This window comes from Dromiciops gliroides, chromosome 3 (genome assembly GCF_019393635.1).
Source record: "Dromiciops gliroides isolate mDroGli1 chromosome 3, mDroGli1.pri, whole genome shotgun sequence".
Taxonomy (NCBI): domain Eukaryota; kingdom Metazoa; phylum Chordata; class Mammalia; order Microbiotheria; family Microbiotheriidae; genus Dromiciops; species Dromiciops gliroides.
Window position 1 is genome coordinate 445,801,258 of NC_057863.1, and position 16,723 is coordinate 445,817,980.

Genomic DNA, 16,723 nt, shown 5'->3' on the forward strand with positions numbered 1-16,723 from the left:
AAAGTCTGTTCATGTTGCAGAAATCATATACTCTAAGAGTTGAAAGGGCCTCAGAAAGTCATCTAGTATAACCCATACCTAACCAGAAATCCCCTTTATAACCTCCAACAATTGGCCATTCAGCCTCTTTTGGAATACCTGAAATTATGGGAAACTAAACACTTCTGTTAGGATAGCTCTGCTATGAAAATTTTTTTTCTTACATTGAGCCAAAACCTGTCTTTCTACTATTTCTATTCATTGATCCTCATTCTACCCTATAGTAACTTACAATGGTAGTCTTTCTTTCTCCTCTTGTGATGTGGCCACCAGAGGCTAAATTGTAATCACTGGAGTCTATAATAGCTATATTGCTGACTCAGTTGGAGGAAGTGGACTTTTCAGCCTAGGCCTAATATCCCTGCTGCTTCATAGCTAAGACACATACTCTCTCCTTACTCAAAGAAGAAAAACGGGGTGTGGCATATCCTGAGCATGAATAGCCCTTCCCAAAAGAATTTGTACTTTTCACCAATTTCTAATCAGTGAGTAGTAAGTTAACAGAGACTGTCAATAATCCACTTAAGCTTCCCTATAATACAGTCTCTTCTCAGAATATATAACACAGACTTATGTTACAGGCAAAAGCCCTTATGGCACTTTGGTAAAATGTCCCCTTGGAAACAGAGCCTACTTTATTCAGAATTCTATGATTTGTTAGGTTCTGTTCCAAGACAGCTCTTTTGTAAATATCTCAACAATTTTCAGAAATATCCTCACTCCTTGGTCCCTTGGTTCTCTGGATTGCATAGTAAAACCCTATGTTATCATTGCTCTTGGGTCAAGTTCTGGAACTTGAGGAGATTACATCCTGGGTGAAAATTTCTGACCTTTACAGGTCCATTAGCTTTGGCTGCCTTCATGATGTTAAACATCTATATGTATGACTTTTTTTTTTAAAGTAATAAACATTTTTATTTATAGTTTTGAGTACTAATTTTTATTCCACCTTTCCTCCCTCCCTTCTCCCCTCCCTGAGGTGGTAAGCAATCAAATATGTGTTATATGTGTACTTGTGACTTGTTTTCTAGTGTCATTTGGACATGTCACATTGTGTGACCCACTGCCATACTTAGGTCATTAGCCAAACATTATGAACGATGAGTTCTCACAACTCTTTCCATATGTGAACTATGAAATACTTAATGTACTCTGGATTTCTGTGTGACTAGATATTTCTTTAGTACTAAACTAGAAAACAAAGTTCAATGGCAGGCTGACGTACATAAAGGGTGAAGAAGGGAAAAAAAAGTCTTTTCTTCTATAGAGGTTATTGATAAGCTGATGAAATTAACCCTGTCTCCCCACCCTTAGTCATCCATAAGCTACTCTGTAAGGTATGGTTGCAATTTACTCGGAAGAACATAAGCAACTGTTAAGATGGGAATTCAGAGTGCAGACATCTATGGCCTTGTAAAGAGAGTAATAAAGTATAGTCAGTGTTCATATTGTGGAAATCAATATCAGGTTCTGTCAATAGCAAATAATTATTTCAGTAGGCCATAAATGGGTAGCTGAGATGTGTAGGTGGCACTGGCTATGTAATGATAGGAAGAAGTTCCTTTCTTTCTTTCTCTGTGTTTCCAAAATAGCCTTTCTACCCCATTGAAGGGAGTTTCCAGCCTAAAACTTAAAGACTGGATAACTAATGAGTCACTCTATTCAAAATCACAGACAAAAGGCTTCCTTAAAGTCTAATCCCCATTCTAGGATCTTGTAGACAGACAATGATTGGGAGGGAGGGGAAAGGAGAGAAGAAGAGATATTTTGAGATAAATCCTGGAATACACTCAGGGAATTGTTGTCATCACCATCATTATCATCATCCTGAAAAAGTCTTAGATCTGCCCTACCTTAGGGTTGTCCCTAACAGAAGCATTTATGGTATTTTAAAAGAAGCCTAGTCATTGTGCAAGTCTTTTTAGCTTTGCATATTTTCAACAATAGAGCATATATGGAGGCTTAAAGTGAACAAATATGGGTAGATGGCCTTTCTTTGTTTGCCGTTTATTTTCCTAACTACAGACCTTTAAGTTCATCATTTTCAGGTATAACAGTATTCCATTGACTTTTGTCAGAAGACTCTCCCTGACTTATTGATCTCAAACTACTACAAGGCCTTTGTGTTTTTCCAAACCTCTTTGTTCTTTTGCAAAGAAGCAGGAGTCGCACATTTTTGCATTCCTCTCATTTTAGCTTGTTTATATTAGGGGAGGTAATTCCTTTGGAAGACAATTTTATACAAGTAGTATGTAGATTATTAGATTTCATGTAATATATGCCATAAATCTTTAAAGGAGCTTTTGCAAAAATATTAGCCTGGAATATTCTAAGTCATTCTTTAAAAATGGATGCCACAGGGGCAGCTAGGTGGCACAGTGGATAGAGCACCGGGCCCTGAAGTCAGGAGTACCTGAGTTCAAATCTGGCCTCAGACACTTAACACTTACTAGCTGTGTGACCCTGGGCAAGTCACTTAACCCCAATTGCCTCACTAAAAAGAAAAATAAAATGGATGCCACCATCTTGGTAGACAGACATTGGCCCAGATAATAAGGTTGTGTGCATCATTGAGGAAGACAGACCTTCAAATGTAGAATAGTCAAATTTCCACCAGCAAAGGATTTTCAGTTTAAAGGTATGTAACAAGCACTAATACCACCCACTTCCCAAAGTGTTATAGGTCAGGTAGATTCTCAATAAGCTATGAACATGGGGCAGCTAAGTGGTGTAGTGGATAAAGCACCAGCCTTTGATGCAGGAGGACCTGAGTTCAAATCCTGCTTCAGATACTTGACACTAGCTGTGTGACCCTGGGCAAGTCACTTAACCCTCATTGCCCTGCAAAAAACCTAAAAAAACAAACAAAAAAATCCCAACAAATAAGCTATGAACTCAAGCAGTTGCAAAAGGATAAGCTTTTTCCTTGAATGCCTCTGTTAACCTTCTTGATACTAATATAATAGTGGCTTGTCTACAAAGAAACCTTCTTTGAGTATCCTATAAAGAAATTGTACAATCTTAGGAACCTAGGAAAGACAGCCATGTCCACACACAGCCTAGGACTGAACTATAGTGCCAACTCACACACCAGGAAGTCACAGGATGCAGTATCCAGCAGCTTCAAGGAGGAAGCTACTTCCAACCTGTGATGTCTACAGAAAAGCACTTTGCCAAAGTCAGCCCAATACTCAGTGTATGAGTGCTGCAAGAACTGAGCTCTCTGAGTGGTGGATACAATTGAAATGATAACCAACATCAAGGAGCCCCCCATGATGGTTTTATTTAAGACATTTTGTTTTGTTTTGTGTTCCATATTCAGCAGAAATATTATCATAATAAAAAGGCTGAAATTTATGAGAATTAGCAATTTTAGATAGTCTTTATCTATTGAATATTAAACATAGCATGTTATACTACATTCTACAAAAATACTTAACAGTCACAAATAAATATCTCTGTGGGTTTATATGGTTTATACAGTTGTTTGGGGAATTGCTTTTAAATAAATGTAGTGGTCTTATCTGATCTATGAACAGAAATTTGACATCCTTTTAAAAGCCCTTGCTAGGGGCAGCTAGATGGCTCAGTGGTTAAAGCACCGGTCCTGGATTCAGGAGGACCCAAGTTCAAATTCGGCCACAGACACAACACTTATTAGCTGTGTGACCCTGGGTAAGTCACTTAACCCCCATTGCCCTACCAAAACCAAAACAACAACAACAAAAAAAGCCCTTGCTAATAAAATTAACCCCCCAAAAAGGAACTTCTAAGTGTGTCTTTCATTACAGTGCTGTATGGCTTAAATAACACAACAGCTTGGTCACTAAGTTGATAGGTACATACTTTAGAGAATATTTTCTAGAATTTTACAATAATAACAGGATTTCACCAGTGTGGATTACTATTAGTGTTCATCAATATATTTTGAATAGATAAAATTCATTCTTATTTCTCTTTTAGCCACACTAATTGGTTATTCCCACTTTGGGGACCTAGAAATATATTTAGGTAGTGAGAACTGACACCATAATGCACACCTTTTTCCTTCGAACAATTCAAATTATTGACTCTATATCCCAAAGACATCTGAATGGCAAGAAATGGTCATTGAAATGTGACTCTCCTACTATAACAGTGGTTGATTATCTTCTGAGAGCTTTTTTTTCTAGTAAAATTATGAGCCTATTTCTGTTCATGAATCAGATAAGACAAATACATTCATTTATAACCAGCTTCTCCGGACAGTTGTATAAACTGTATATTTCCTCAATAAATGATTATTGAGTATCTCTGTAGGATGCATTTAAGTAAAATTTTCTAATCTGAATAATATTCTGTAGGCAATGGCCATCTGACTAGGTACAAAGGGCTTATGATCTATTCTGGTAGAGTGATTGCATGAAAGGACAAAAGTGCATATCCTTGAAGAATTGGAGTACAAGATATAATTCCTCTTTTTCTCCTTCTGGAACATTTTATTTCACATACCCTGGAAAGATATGGGTAGCCCATGTGCTACCCTTTCTTCTCATTTTCCCTTATTTCTCATGGACAGAATACAACTTTGAGGACTTGGAACAAAGCCGATACAATGAAAGGTAGACACATCCCTCCTAATTTAGTATTCTGACTTGCCCCCACAAATTGCAATAAATGTCAATGGTCCACCCTGACAGCCAATCCAAGAGGCTAATGGTCGGCCCTTACAGCCTACAGCAAGTGACACAATGTCCACTTGTGCTACCTGTATGTGAACCCAACAGTCAACCCCCCACCATCTGCAGCAGAGGGCTGAAGGCAAACTGCGGTGTCCAGTACAGGCTTCCAATGTGGTACTGAGGCCTGAGCCAGACACTGAGGTGGAGGAGGTCCATTAAATGTTACTCTCTGGCTGAGCTCTGTGCAGTTTGCATTTTGACTTCTACTGGTTGATTACAAACACAGCTAGTATTTATCAGAGACAGGACTAGAAACAAGGTCTTCCTTACCTTTATGCCCAGGTATCTAGCAGGTATTCTGAATATAAGAAGCATTATCATGGTTTTTGCCCCAAAAGGACTTTTAATGCAGGTAGGGGAGACAGTACAATGTTAATTGACAATTGATTAATGAAAAGTTCATTAACAAATGCAATACAGTAATAATTCAAAGGGGCAATAAAAGAGATATCACAAAGCCATATGGGCAAATCTTGCATTATGTGACCTTGACTAACAGTACTTTGCAATAGCATCGTTACCATACCATGATATACAGACACCACCACTGACATCATGAATCTTGATTATAATATTGCTGGACTCATTAGATCATAAAATCATAGATTTGAAGTGGGCAAGGAACTTGGTGATAATCTCTTCCAATCTCCTTATGTTACAGATAAGGGCACTCGGGGCCAGAGTGGTGAGATATTAGGTGGTAAATGGCAGAGCTGGGATCTTCTGATTCCAGATGTTGTACTCTTCCCATTGTACCATGGGATGCAAATCAGCTAGGTGGGGATGATCCAAGCTAGCAGGGGAGCTCCAGCCATATAAATTCCTCTGAGACTCTGTCTACCTCCTTTCATCTTATTATTTACTCTGTGTCCATAAACATTGTTCCTACAGAATTCAACTTCCCATAACTTTTTGTTTTGGTCTCATGTCTTATTTTGTTTGTTTTCAGAGACAGTGAATAACACTCACTGGGGAATGCCTTTATTTTGTCAATTGTCAAATGATCACATAGACAAGAGCTATTAGGATGCCAGGGAAGGAGAGATCTCTTTAGACTTTGGATTTAAAGAAGAAACATACCAGGAGAAGACACAGTATAGGATGAGGAAGATTAGGGAAAGTGTCAAGGAAAGTTAATCCTAGTTTAATGAAAAGAGCCCTAGACAAGGAGTTGAAAGTTTGAGTTCCAGTCTCTGCTCTGCCACGAATTTGTTGTGACTTTGAGAAAATCGCTTCATCTCTTTGCGCTTCAGTTTCCTCACCCATAAAGGGGAATTAGATTAGATGATCACTAAAATACCTTCCTTCTAGTGGTAAAGTTCAATGACTCTAAGATGGTATCTTCCTTTTCCTAGAGTTTCAGGTATGTTGTCATTCTGTCCAATTTATGAAAAACGGGGCTGTCATCAGGGCAGAGGGCTTGTTTCCTGATTCTTTGCCACCTGAAAGTAATTCCTCTTATTTCACAGGGCTGGTAATTACATTGGTAACACGCCTAAGTGCTTTCCATGCTATTTACTACAAATGCTTTTGGCAGTAGCACTAAGTATAATCCTGGAGAATAGAACTACATGGTGTGTACCCAGCATAAAGACAAAGCTAATGAAGCACATTCTTCCCCATAGGAAAGTGACAGGAACATTTTTTACAACATCACCCTGAGATGGAAGAGCTATAAAATTGGTTTAGATTCCTGGAGGAGGTGACATTAAACCTCCTGAATTACAGCTCACATTATTCTACCCAAGGGTCTTTGGAGACAGCCTGTTTGGGATTTTAAAGCTTTTTTTTCTATATGAAATTATCATTACATGCTGAGCATGAGAGGAGAGGCCACAGCTAGAACACTGGATTTCTGTCCAGGGACTCCTGGACCCATCCTGACAGCAAGATAGCATATGACAGTAGACTCATTATCATTCACACCGTTTTTCCCCTCTTCATGTACCCGGTTTCTCAATCTAGAGCATGAAGGCATCTGTGTTTGTTGACTGGTTGTTTCTGTGAGCCTTTTGAAGTCCTTCAGTGATTCAATCATAAAGCCAAAGAGATAAAGCTGATTTTTAAATAATATTAGAAATTTTGGTCATAAGCTTTTAAAGTCCTTTGAAACCAAGTTGCAATCTGTCTTTCCAGCCTCATTGGATATTTCTCCCATTCTGATATTCTGCCAAACTAATCCTTCTTTTTGTTCCTCACAAATAATATGCTACCTTCCTTCTGAGGTACTTGGCACTGACCATCCCCACCATATCTGGAATGTTTTATTGTTGTTCAATTGTTTCAGTCATATCCAACTCTTTGTGACCCCATTTATGGTTTTCTTGTTAAAGATACTGGAGTGGTTTGCCATTTCCTTCTCTAGTTCATTTTACAGATGAAGAAACTGAGGCAAACAGGGGTCAGTGACTTGCTCAGAGTCACACATCTAGTGTCTGAGACCAGAGCTGAGTCCATGAAGATGAGTCTTTCTGGCTCCAGGAATGGTATTCTATCTACTGCACCACCTAGCTACCCTCCCTGGAATATATTTCCTTCTGATCTCTGCCCCATGGAATCCCTGTATAGCTCAAACACTATCTGCATGAAGCATTTTCTGGTTGCCCTCCCTTCAGTGTGAGCACCCTACCTTCAAACTCCCTTGTATTTACTTTGTAAGGATTTGGATTTTTTTCATTTTACATTCAGGCTGTACATAGTTATAAATGTACTTGTTACTTCCTTCATTAGTACTCAAGTTGCTCAAAAGTAGGTATTATTTCCTTCTTTGTATCTGTATTCCCACTGCCTAGCATATAGTAGGTACTTAGAAAATTGTTGATTGCTTGATAATAAATTTGATTACCATGTCTACCCACCAATTACATTGAACCCAGGTAGCTTGATGCTCAGCACTTCTGACCTTTTAAATATTTCCTCTTTTGAAGGTTGTTGGATATTGAAAGTGAGATGATCTTATTTGCCAGTTACTATGCTGGAGCCGGTCTTTTGGTTTTCATCCTGGGATACATCCAAGTCAGTATCATCTTCTGTATCTTTTTTCTTTCTTTCTTTTTTTTTTTTTTAGTGAGGCAATTGGGGTTAAGTGACTTGCCCAGGGTCACACACCTAGTAAGTGTTAAGTGTCTCAGGCTGGACTTGAACTCAGGTACTCCTGAATCCAGGGCTGGTGCTTTATCCATTGTGCCACCTAGCTGCCCCTTCTGTATATTTTATATAGTACAAGTCACACTTGGAAAATGTTAACCATTCATAGCAAAGAAGTTCCTTGAACCTTCAATTTAGTAGTCAATCTAAAGACAAAAACGAGTTATCTCAGATTTCTAGATCTGATTTCTTTTTAAATATTGAATACAATTTCAGAAAGAAATGGAGAGACATCCCTCAAAAAAACCAAAAAACACAAAAAAATAATAAACCAACAAAATCCTACTATTTATGATCCAGCTAAACTCTACGTCTCTATTTTTTTTTTTACCTGGCACACTCCAGTTCCCACCTTCTTCCTTTGTCCTGGCTGCCACCATGCTTAGGATGTATTCCTTCTTCCCCTGTACTCCATAGAATTCCTCTCTTTCTTCAAGATTCAGTTTAAGCAACACCTTCTGAAATATGAAGCTTCTCTTGATCCCCCTCACCTGCTAGTAATCCCCTCCCAAACTACCTTGTATTTAACAATATTTATTTGTATTTTGTGTGTGTGTGTGTATGTGAGCTCTCATGTGTGCTTGCTGATTGCCTCCCCATTAGAATGTAAGGTCCTAGAGAGTGGAGATTGTTTCATTCATTCTTTGTACTTGTACAGTGCCTGGCACATAATAAATGGCTGTTGATTGGTCAATTCAGACAGAGGAACAAGTTGAAAATATGGAGTGGATTTATGATAAATATGATTGCTTGTTCTACTGTTGCCCTGCTCTGCCTTTCTTCACCCTGCCCAGCTGAACTTTCCATGCCAAATTGGTGATTAGAGGGATAACAGGATGTGGTGCAATTCTTCCCAATTGCTAATTATTTTGTGGAAAACTTTAACAAATCCACAAAACTTATATTGCCAAAAAATCCTTTCCTTTTAAAAATCTGCAAACATTTTTTAAAAAGCTATCTACTCTGGGGTAGGTGGCACAGTGGATAGAGCACCAGCCCTGGATTCAGGAGTACCTGAGTTCAAATCTGGCCTCAGACCCTTGACACTTACTAGCTGTGTGACCCTGGGCAAGTCACTTAACCTCAATTGCCTCACAAAACCAAAAACAAACAAAAAAGCTATCTACTCTGTTTCCTTTTCCTTCTTCCTAGGTGCTTTCCCCATCTACCTACTATGTTCTTCCTTTTCTCTTTTTTTCCCAAATTCCCTGTTTCTTTCTCTTGAACTACTAGTAGCTGATAGTGGTGTTAAAGTGGCTCATGATAGAGAATTCAGGCATTTTACTGATCCATGAAGTTGGGAAACACTGGTGTGGAGGAAAGAACCGTGAACATAGAGCCAAAAGTCCTTGGTTCTAGTCACTTCTGCAATTTACCAGCTGTAGGAGCTTGTAGAAGTCATTTTACTTCTATGGGGCTTAGTCTGTACATAGGAGGATAGAGATGGTAATGCCTAATTTATAGGATTATTATGGATGGCCAAATGAGGTAATACATACTTTGTAAATGGTCAAGAGCTATAAGAGTACAAGTTATTATTGGACAACAGTATATTCAGCTTAGCTAGGCCTCTGGTGTGGGAATCAAAGAAAAGCATTTGTTTTTTCTTTCATTATTAAACTTTTAATTTGTTTCCTTTTCAATCTGATCACTTTAAGAATGTTGGGATATTCCCTGTAGGCCAGATAGAAAATGTCCTCTATATGATGCTCATTTTGTTCAACATTATTTTAATTCTTAACCAATTTCTCAGGGAGATTTCATAATAACTCTTGGACCTCATTTGGTAATGCTCGTTATCATAATAACTAGCATTTATATAGTGCTTTAAGGTTTCCAAAATGCATTACAAATATTAACTTATTTGATCCTCACAACAACCCTGTGAGGTGAGGTAGGTGCTATTATTATCCTCATTTTACAAATGAGGAAGCTGAGGCTAGAGAAGGTTAAGTGACTTGCCTAGGACCACACAGAAAGAAAGTGTCTGAATTTGGATTTGAATTCAGGACTTCGGGGCAGCTAGGTGGGCCAGTGGATAGAGCACTGGCCTTGGAGTCAGGAAGACCTGAGTACAAATCTGGCCTCAGACACTTGATGCTGAATATCTGTGTGACCCTGGACAAGTCACTTAACCTCAATTCCCTCACAAAAAAAAAAAAAAAGAATTCAGGACTTCCGAGTCCAAGTCTAGTACTTGGTCCAGTGTCTCAGTGTGATTTGGAGAATTGAGGATTCTGTTCCTTTGTTTCCTTCCCACAGTGTAAGATCATAGAACTAGAGCTATAAGGGATCTTAGAGGCCATCTCTTGTTTTACATATGAGGAAACTGAGGCTCAGGGGAGTTATCCAAGGTTATACAGGTAGCATCAGAGGCAGCATTCGAACCCAGAACTTCAGAACCAGTACTCTTTCCACTTTAACAACATGCCTCTCTGCAACATACCAGTGAGGCTTTGATGGTGGTAGATTAGTGCCACATTTCACTTAAAACTTGACTGCAGTTCAGTGGAAGAGGAGATGATCTATTTGCTCAACACTTGACATAGTACCCTCTAAGTCACGACCCAGGTTTTTGCCAAGAGCCAATATAGAAAAAATTATCTCAGAGTAACACATTAAAGTTGAACTTCTTTTCCTCTGCTTTCTAACAAAACTGCCTTCCAACCCTTGAAATTTAAAAGATCTAAATAGCTCTGTAACTATCACTCTAGTCAGGGGTCCTTAAGATGGACCCCTTTGGCAGTCTGGTGAAACCTATGGGCTCCCTTTCAGAATAATGCTTTTAAATGCACAAAATAAAATATATAGGAGCACCAAAGAAACCAATTATATCTAAATAAAGATATAATTTTCCTCTCCAGCTCCACAGGCCCCCTGAAATCTATCTGCACACCCTCCACATGCAGATACTTGACCTATTTTGCAAAACAATTCATCTTTTGTAGGGGAAGCATTAAATTTGCTGCTCACTTAAGACTTCCAAAGTTAAAGTTATTCTTGTTGAAATGAATCAACTTATTTCTCCCTTTATAGCTCAGTGGGAGTGTAATACCATGTCCTTCTTTGCTGTGGAGAAAAGAAAAACCCTCCTACTCCTCTCTCGTTCTCTGCTCATATCATGGCTTTTGCCTGGTTTGACCTGAGACTCATTGACTGCCTGCCAGCAACCCATTCCTGAAGACTGATGGGGTGCTTCTGCTCACATGAATAAAAATATATATACAAGTGCTAGAGACATATAGAGTACTAGGGAATTGTGGTTAATCCCCCTAGGACAAGAAGGTAGAACAGCTAAATTTGAATGCTAGCTCTATTAATTACCTCAATGACCTTGGGGCACTTAATTTGTCTGGGTTACAGTTTCCTTATCTCTTAAACGAAGGGGTTGGACAAGATGATGTTTATGGTCCCTTTTGGCTCTACATCCTATGACCCCCCCCCCCCAAAAAAAGCCCCCAATACTCTGGGAACAGCTCCTATGCCCTATGGGAACTAAGCAGCTAGGTCCAGAGCCAGCCATTCATTCTAAAGCACAGTATCTGCCAAATTCTCCCTCTTCTTTCTCAATGCTATTTTGAAAGTAGTTTCTTATTAGAGTGATAAAGTGAAAGTTGTTGGAATGGAATTTTAATATCATCATACTAAAAAGCTATATTACTTTTTCTCAGATATTCTTTTGGGTAATTGCTGCAGCTCATCAGACAAAGAAAATAAGACAAGTTTACTTTAGGAAAATAATGAGAATGGAAATAGGCTGGTTTGATTGCAATTCTGTGGGAGAACTGAATACCAGAATTTCAGAGTAAGTAGATCAACGGCACAACATTTCAAAATAGAAATGTTATTGTATATCACAACCTAAGTATTTACTAAAGAATAGATATTACTACATATGCCTCATACACACATATTTACATACTTTTGGAACACATATGCATACACACATTATATATATATATATATATATATATATATATATATATATATATATATACATACACATACACACACACTTTGGGGACATTTTATTTATATATATGTAAATATATATGTGTAAATATATGCTTTGGGAATACCACATATACACCTACATATATATGTATGTATGTCTGTATGTATGTGTGTATATATACAAAACATATATACATATACACATGCATATACACATGCATATACACACATACATATATCCATATCCATCCATATATATATATATATACATATATATATAAAATATGTAAAGCCACTAAAGATTAAACCTGTACTAAGACCTTTGGAATTCCATGTTTACATTCATATATCACTATGCTTTTCTAGACTAGATGATACATTGAAATAATTTCTTCTATAATTTTCTAATGTGTTTATTCTTCAAGATATTGCTTCCTGAAAGTAGTATTTTTATGTCCTCTACATTGTTATCCATAGTAATTATACCATCACACATGGAAAACTTACCATGGCTTTCAGTAATGATGAAAACATTAGAAAATTGGTATTAGAGAAAGGGACTTTTGCTCCTTAAGCCTGAGGAAGAAGAAGAGAAAAATGAGGGCCAGTAGGATGCAACAGAGAGATAAAATGGGAACTTGTTTTCTCACCTACATAGAGGATCATTCTAGGACCTAAAGCAGCATGGAAAAGGAGCAGTTGAAAATGGAAGTCATAAACACTAGTCTGTAGCTGTTGGCAGGCCCCCTGAACTTCTGAATGAGATCACAATAGGGCAGGTTCTAGGCAACAGTCCTATTGTGTTAAGTTCTTCCCAGTAGTCATCATTTTTGTGAGAAATTAAAAGAACATGAAATGTTTGGTGGCCATTTGTGTTACATATTCCCTATAAGAAAAGGAGGAATTTATGTTAGTTAAAAGGAAGAATTGAGCTATAGAGTAGAGCTCAAATAGCTCCTTCTCTGTAATTCCTTAAAAAAAAAATGCAGTCCAATCTGTCTGACAGATCAGAGAAAATATTATGTAGAAATAATGATATGGACTCAGTGACTTCCTAAGAAACCCTTCAGCATATAGATCTCATTATCCTGTGTTTGAGTAGAATTGTAGATGTAGATTTGAAAAGGTGCTTAGAAGTCATCTAGCTCAACCCCACCCCCTCCCGTTTTATAGATGAGGAAACCAAAGCATTAGTTTAGTTTATAGTAGAAGGGGAATAATTTTTTATAGTCAATTTCTTTTTTTAATCATAAAAGTATTTTATTCTTTTCCAATTACATGTAAAGATAGTTTTCAACATTTATTTTCATAGAATTTTTAGTTACAAATTTTTCTCCCACCCTCTCTTCCCTCCCCTCTCCCCAAGACAGAAAGCAATCTGATATAGGTTATATATATATACAATTACATTAAACATATTTCTGCATTAGTCATATTGTGAAAGAAGAATCAGAACACAAGGGAGAAACCTCAAAAAAAAAAAAAAACAGCCAAAAAGTAGAAACAGAATCCACAGTTCTCTTTTCTGGATGTGGTGAACATTTTCTATCATGAGTTCTTTGAAATTGTTTTGGATCATTGTACAATCATGGTGCTGAGAAGAACCAAGTCTATCACAGTTGATTATCACACAATCTTGCTGTTACTCTGTACAATGTTCTCCTGGTTCTGCTCCTCTCAGTCAGCATCAGTTCATGTAAGTCCTTCCAAGTTTCTCTGAAATCCTCCTGTTCATTCTTTCTTATAGCACAATAGTATTCCATTCCATTCATATACCATAACTTGTTTAGCCATTCATTAATTGATGGGCATTCCCTCAATTTCCAATTCTTTGCCACCACAAAGAGAGCTGCTATAAATATTTTTGTACATATGGGTCCTTTTCCCTCTTCTGTGATCTCTTTGGGATACAGACCTAGTAATAGTATTACTGGGTCGAAGGGTATGCATGGTTTTATAGCCCTTTGGCCATAGTTCCAAATTGCTCTCCAGAATGGTTGGATCAGTTCACAGCTCCACCAACAATGCATTAGTTTTTTAAAAAAATTAATTAAATTTAATTTTTTTATGTGCAATCACATTAAACATAATTCTCCATTAGTCATATTGTTAAAGAAGAGTCAGAGCACAAAAGACCCCCAAAAAGAAGGAAAAAAATAGCCCCGAAGGAGAAATAGTATGGTCCAATCTGCATTCATAAACCACAGTTATTTTTTCTGGATGTTGAGAACATTTTTTATCAAGTTCTTTGAAATTGTTTTGGACCATTGAATTGCTAAAAAGAGTCAAGTCTATCACCATTGTTCATCACGCAATTTTGCTCTTACTGTGTACAATGTTCTCCTGGTTCTGCTCCTCTCAGTCAGCATCAGTTCATGTAAGTCCTTCCAGGTTTCTCTGAGCTCCTCCAGCTCATCATTACTTTTCACATTGATTTTTTAAAACTTTGTATTCTAACTTTTCTTCCTTCCTCCCTCCTTGTCCCTCCCTATTTATCCAGCAATTCAATATAAGTCATACTTGTGCAGTTATGCAAAACATCTTCTCATTAGTCAGGTTGTGAAAGAAAATAGACAAAATACCTTTAGAAAGAGGAGCTAACAAATAAAATTATACTTCAATCTGTAATCAGATACCATCAGTTTTCTCTGTTGATGGTTTGCATTTTTCATACGTACTTCCGATATCATCCTGCTCATCATTTTTTACTTTTTTTCCATATCTTTGAAATTTATTTTCCAGAATATATGTAAAAACAAATTTTGACATCAATTTTTTAAAACTTTGTGTTCCAACTTCTCTTCCTCCCTCCTTTCCTACTCTCACCCACAAGAACGCAAGTAATTCAATATAAGCTATACATGAGTAGTCATGGAAAACATTCCCACATTACCTAGGTTGTGAGAGAAAACAGTTAAAAAACAAAACTTCAGATTAAGGAATTGTCAAAGACAAAAAGTTTTAAAAAAATGTTTTTCCATATGTTTTCAGATATCATCTGTTCTTTCTCTGTAGATGGATTGCAATTTTCATAAGTCCTTCAGGGTTATATTGGATCATTCCTTGCTGAAAATGACCACATGCTTCCCAGCAGATCATCTTACACTATTGCTGTTATTTTATATATAGTACATTTTACTCTGCTTCAGTTCATGTAGGTCTTTCCAGGTTTTTCTGATAGTATCCTGTTCATCATAACCTGTATGTAGTACCTTAAACTTGACAAAGAATTTTCTTCATAATAGCCCAGCAAAGTAGGTACCATATGTTTTTCCATTATAATCAATCATCAGAACTATTTCCCTCCAACCTATTCCCTTCCGATGATATATATTCTATTTTCTATCTTCTTTTACCCTATTCCTCCTCAAAAGTGTTTTATTTCTGACTGTCCCCTCCCCTGCTCTGCACTCCCTTTTTTCACCCTTCCTTCCTTATCCTCTTCCCCTCCTACTTTCCTGTAGGGTTAAATAGATTACTCCTCCCAATTGGGTGTAAATGTTATTGCCCCCTTGAGCCCACTCTGATGAGATTAAGGTTTTTGAGCTAATTCTGTGTTCTAAATTTTTCTTCCTCCTCCCTTTCTCAACCCTCCCTATGAAATCAAGCAATTCAATATGTCATACTTGTGCAGTTATGCAGAACATCTTCACCTTTCTCGAAAGTGTTTTGCTTTTTACTGCTCTCTCCCCCAATCTGCCCTTCTCTCTGTAAGAATTTATTGTGATTTGGGGACCCCCCCTTTGGCTAAGGTTAGAAAGCCTTGGGACGCCTCACAGGGCTTGCTTGCTCCTCCCCTCCCCCCAAGCCTTGGGTATGCCCCAATATGCAAGCAAGCCTCAGTGTACCATGCCCTGCTCGGTGGGGATATGCATGGCTCCCTCTACCCAGCCAGGTATGCCCTGCATGGAGGCTTTGTGCCCTAGCCTGCCTTGGGTACCTCCCCTGGAGGTGCCAATGAATTAGCTTGAGGGGTGTGGGTGGCCAGCCTGAGGTTCCTGGGACAGAAGGGTTTTTTAAGAGACACAGGAGTTAGTGAAAGAGGGGTCAGTAGGAGACGCAAGGGGGGTCTATGAGATGTAAAGCAGGGAGCGCGACCAATTGAAGGGTGTGTGACTGAGTGAAAAGAGAAGAAAGGAGAGGCAGAGGGACTAGAAGTAATATCAATACTAAATATATATGCACCAAGTGGTATAGCATCCAAATTCTTAGAGAAGCAGTTAAAATTAGTTACAAAAGGAAATAGACTGCAAAACTATACTAGTGGGGGTTCTAAACCTTGCCCTCTCAGAACTAGATAAATCTAACCACAAAATAAATAAGAAAGAAGTTAAAGAGGTGAATAGAATTTTAGAAAATTTGGATATGATAGACATTGGGAGAAAATTGAATGGGAATAGAAAGGAATATATGTTTTGTGGGAGTGTTCATCCCATTCGCATTCATAGTTATGATTACTTTCTATTTCCCTTTTCTGGAAAGGGAATCATTAACTGGAAATGAATGGAAAACATCTGAAAATGACATTTCAATGGATATAACCCAGTTTTTTGAAATTACAGCATTTCTTGTTTGCAGTGATATTAATAAAATCAACGATGCCATTGCTGACCAGGTCGCCGTTTTTATCCAGCGTATGACCACTTGCCTTTTTGGATTCCTCTTGGGGTTTTACCAAGGCTGGAAACTGACCTTGGTTATGATTTCAGTCAGTCCTCTTCTTGGAGTGGGAGCAACAGCTATTGGCCTGGTAAGAGTGCCTTCTGGGGATTCATTCAACTTCAGAAATGTGGTAAAAAAAAATATGAAAGTTTTTTAACAGTCGGTTAGGATAACTGAAAGACGCCAGTTTTTTTTTTAAG

General features: G+C 37.9%; 1 protein-coding gene across 3 annotated transcripts in view; it reads left to right on the plus strand.

Annotated features, from left to right (window-relative positions):
* ABCB11 (ATP binding cassette subfamily B member 11) overlaps positions 1-16,723 on the plus strand; it is a 142,246-nt gene that overhangs the window by 32,601 nt on the left and 92,922 nt on the right. For all 3 annotated transcript variants that reach the window (XM_043992208.1, XM_043992207.1, XM_043992209.1), the window contains 3 exons: positions 7,688-7,775; positions 11,579-11,712; positions 16,440-16,611. In XM_043992208.1, coding sequence (XP_043848143.1) covers positions 7,688-7,775; positions 11,579-11,712; positions 16,440-16,611 — 394 coding nt within the window. The remainder of the gene's footprint in view (positions 1-7,687; positions 7,776-11,578; positions 11,713-16,439; positions 16,612-16,723) is intronic.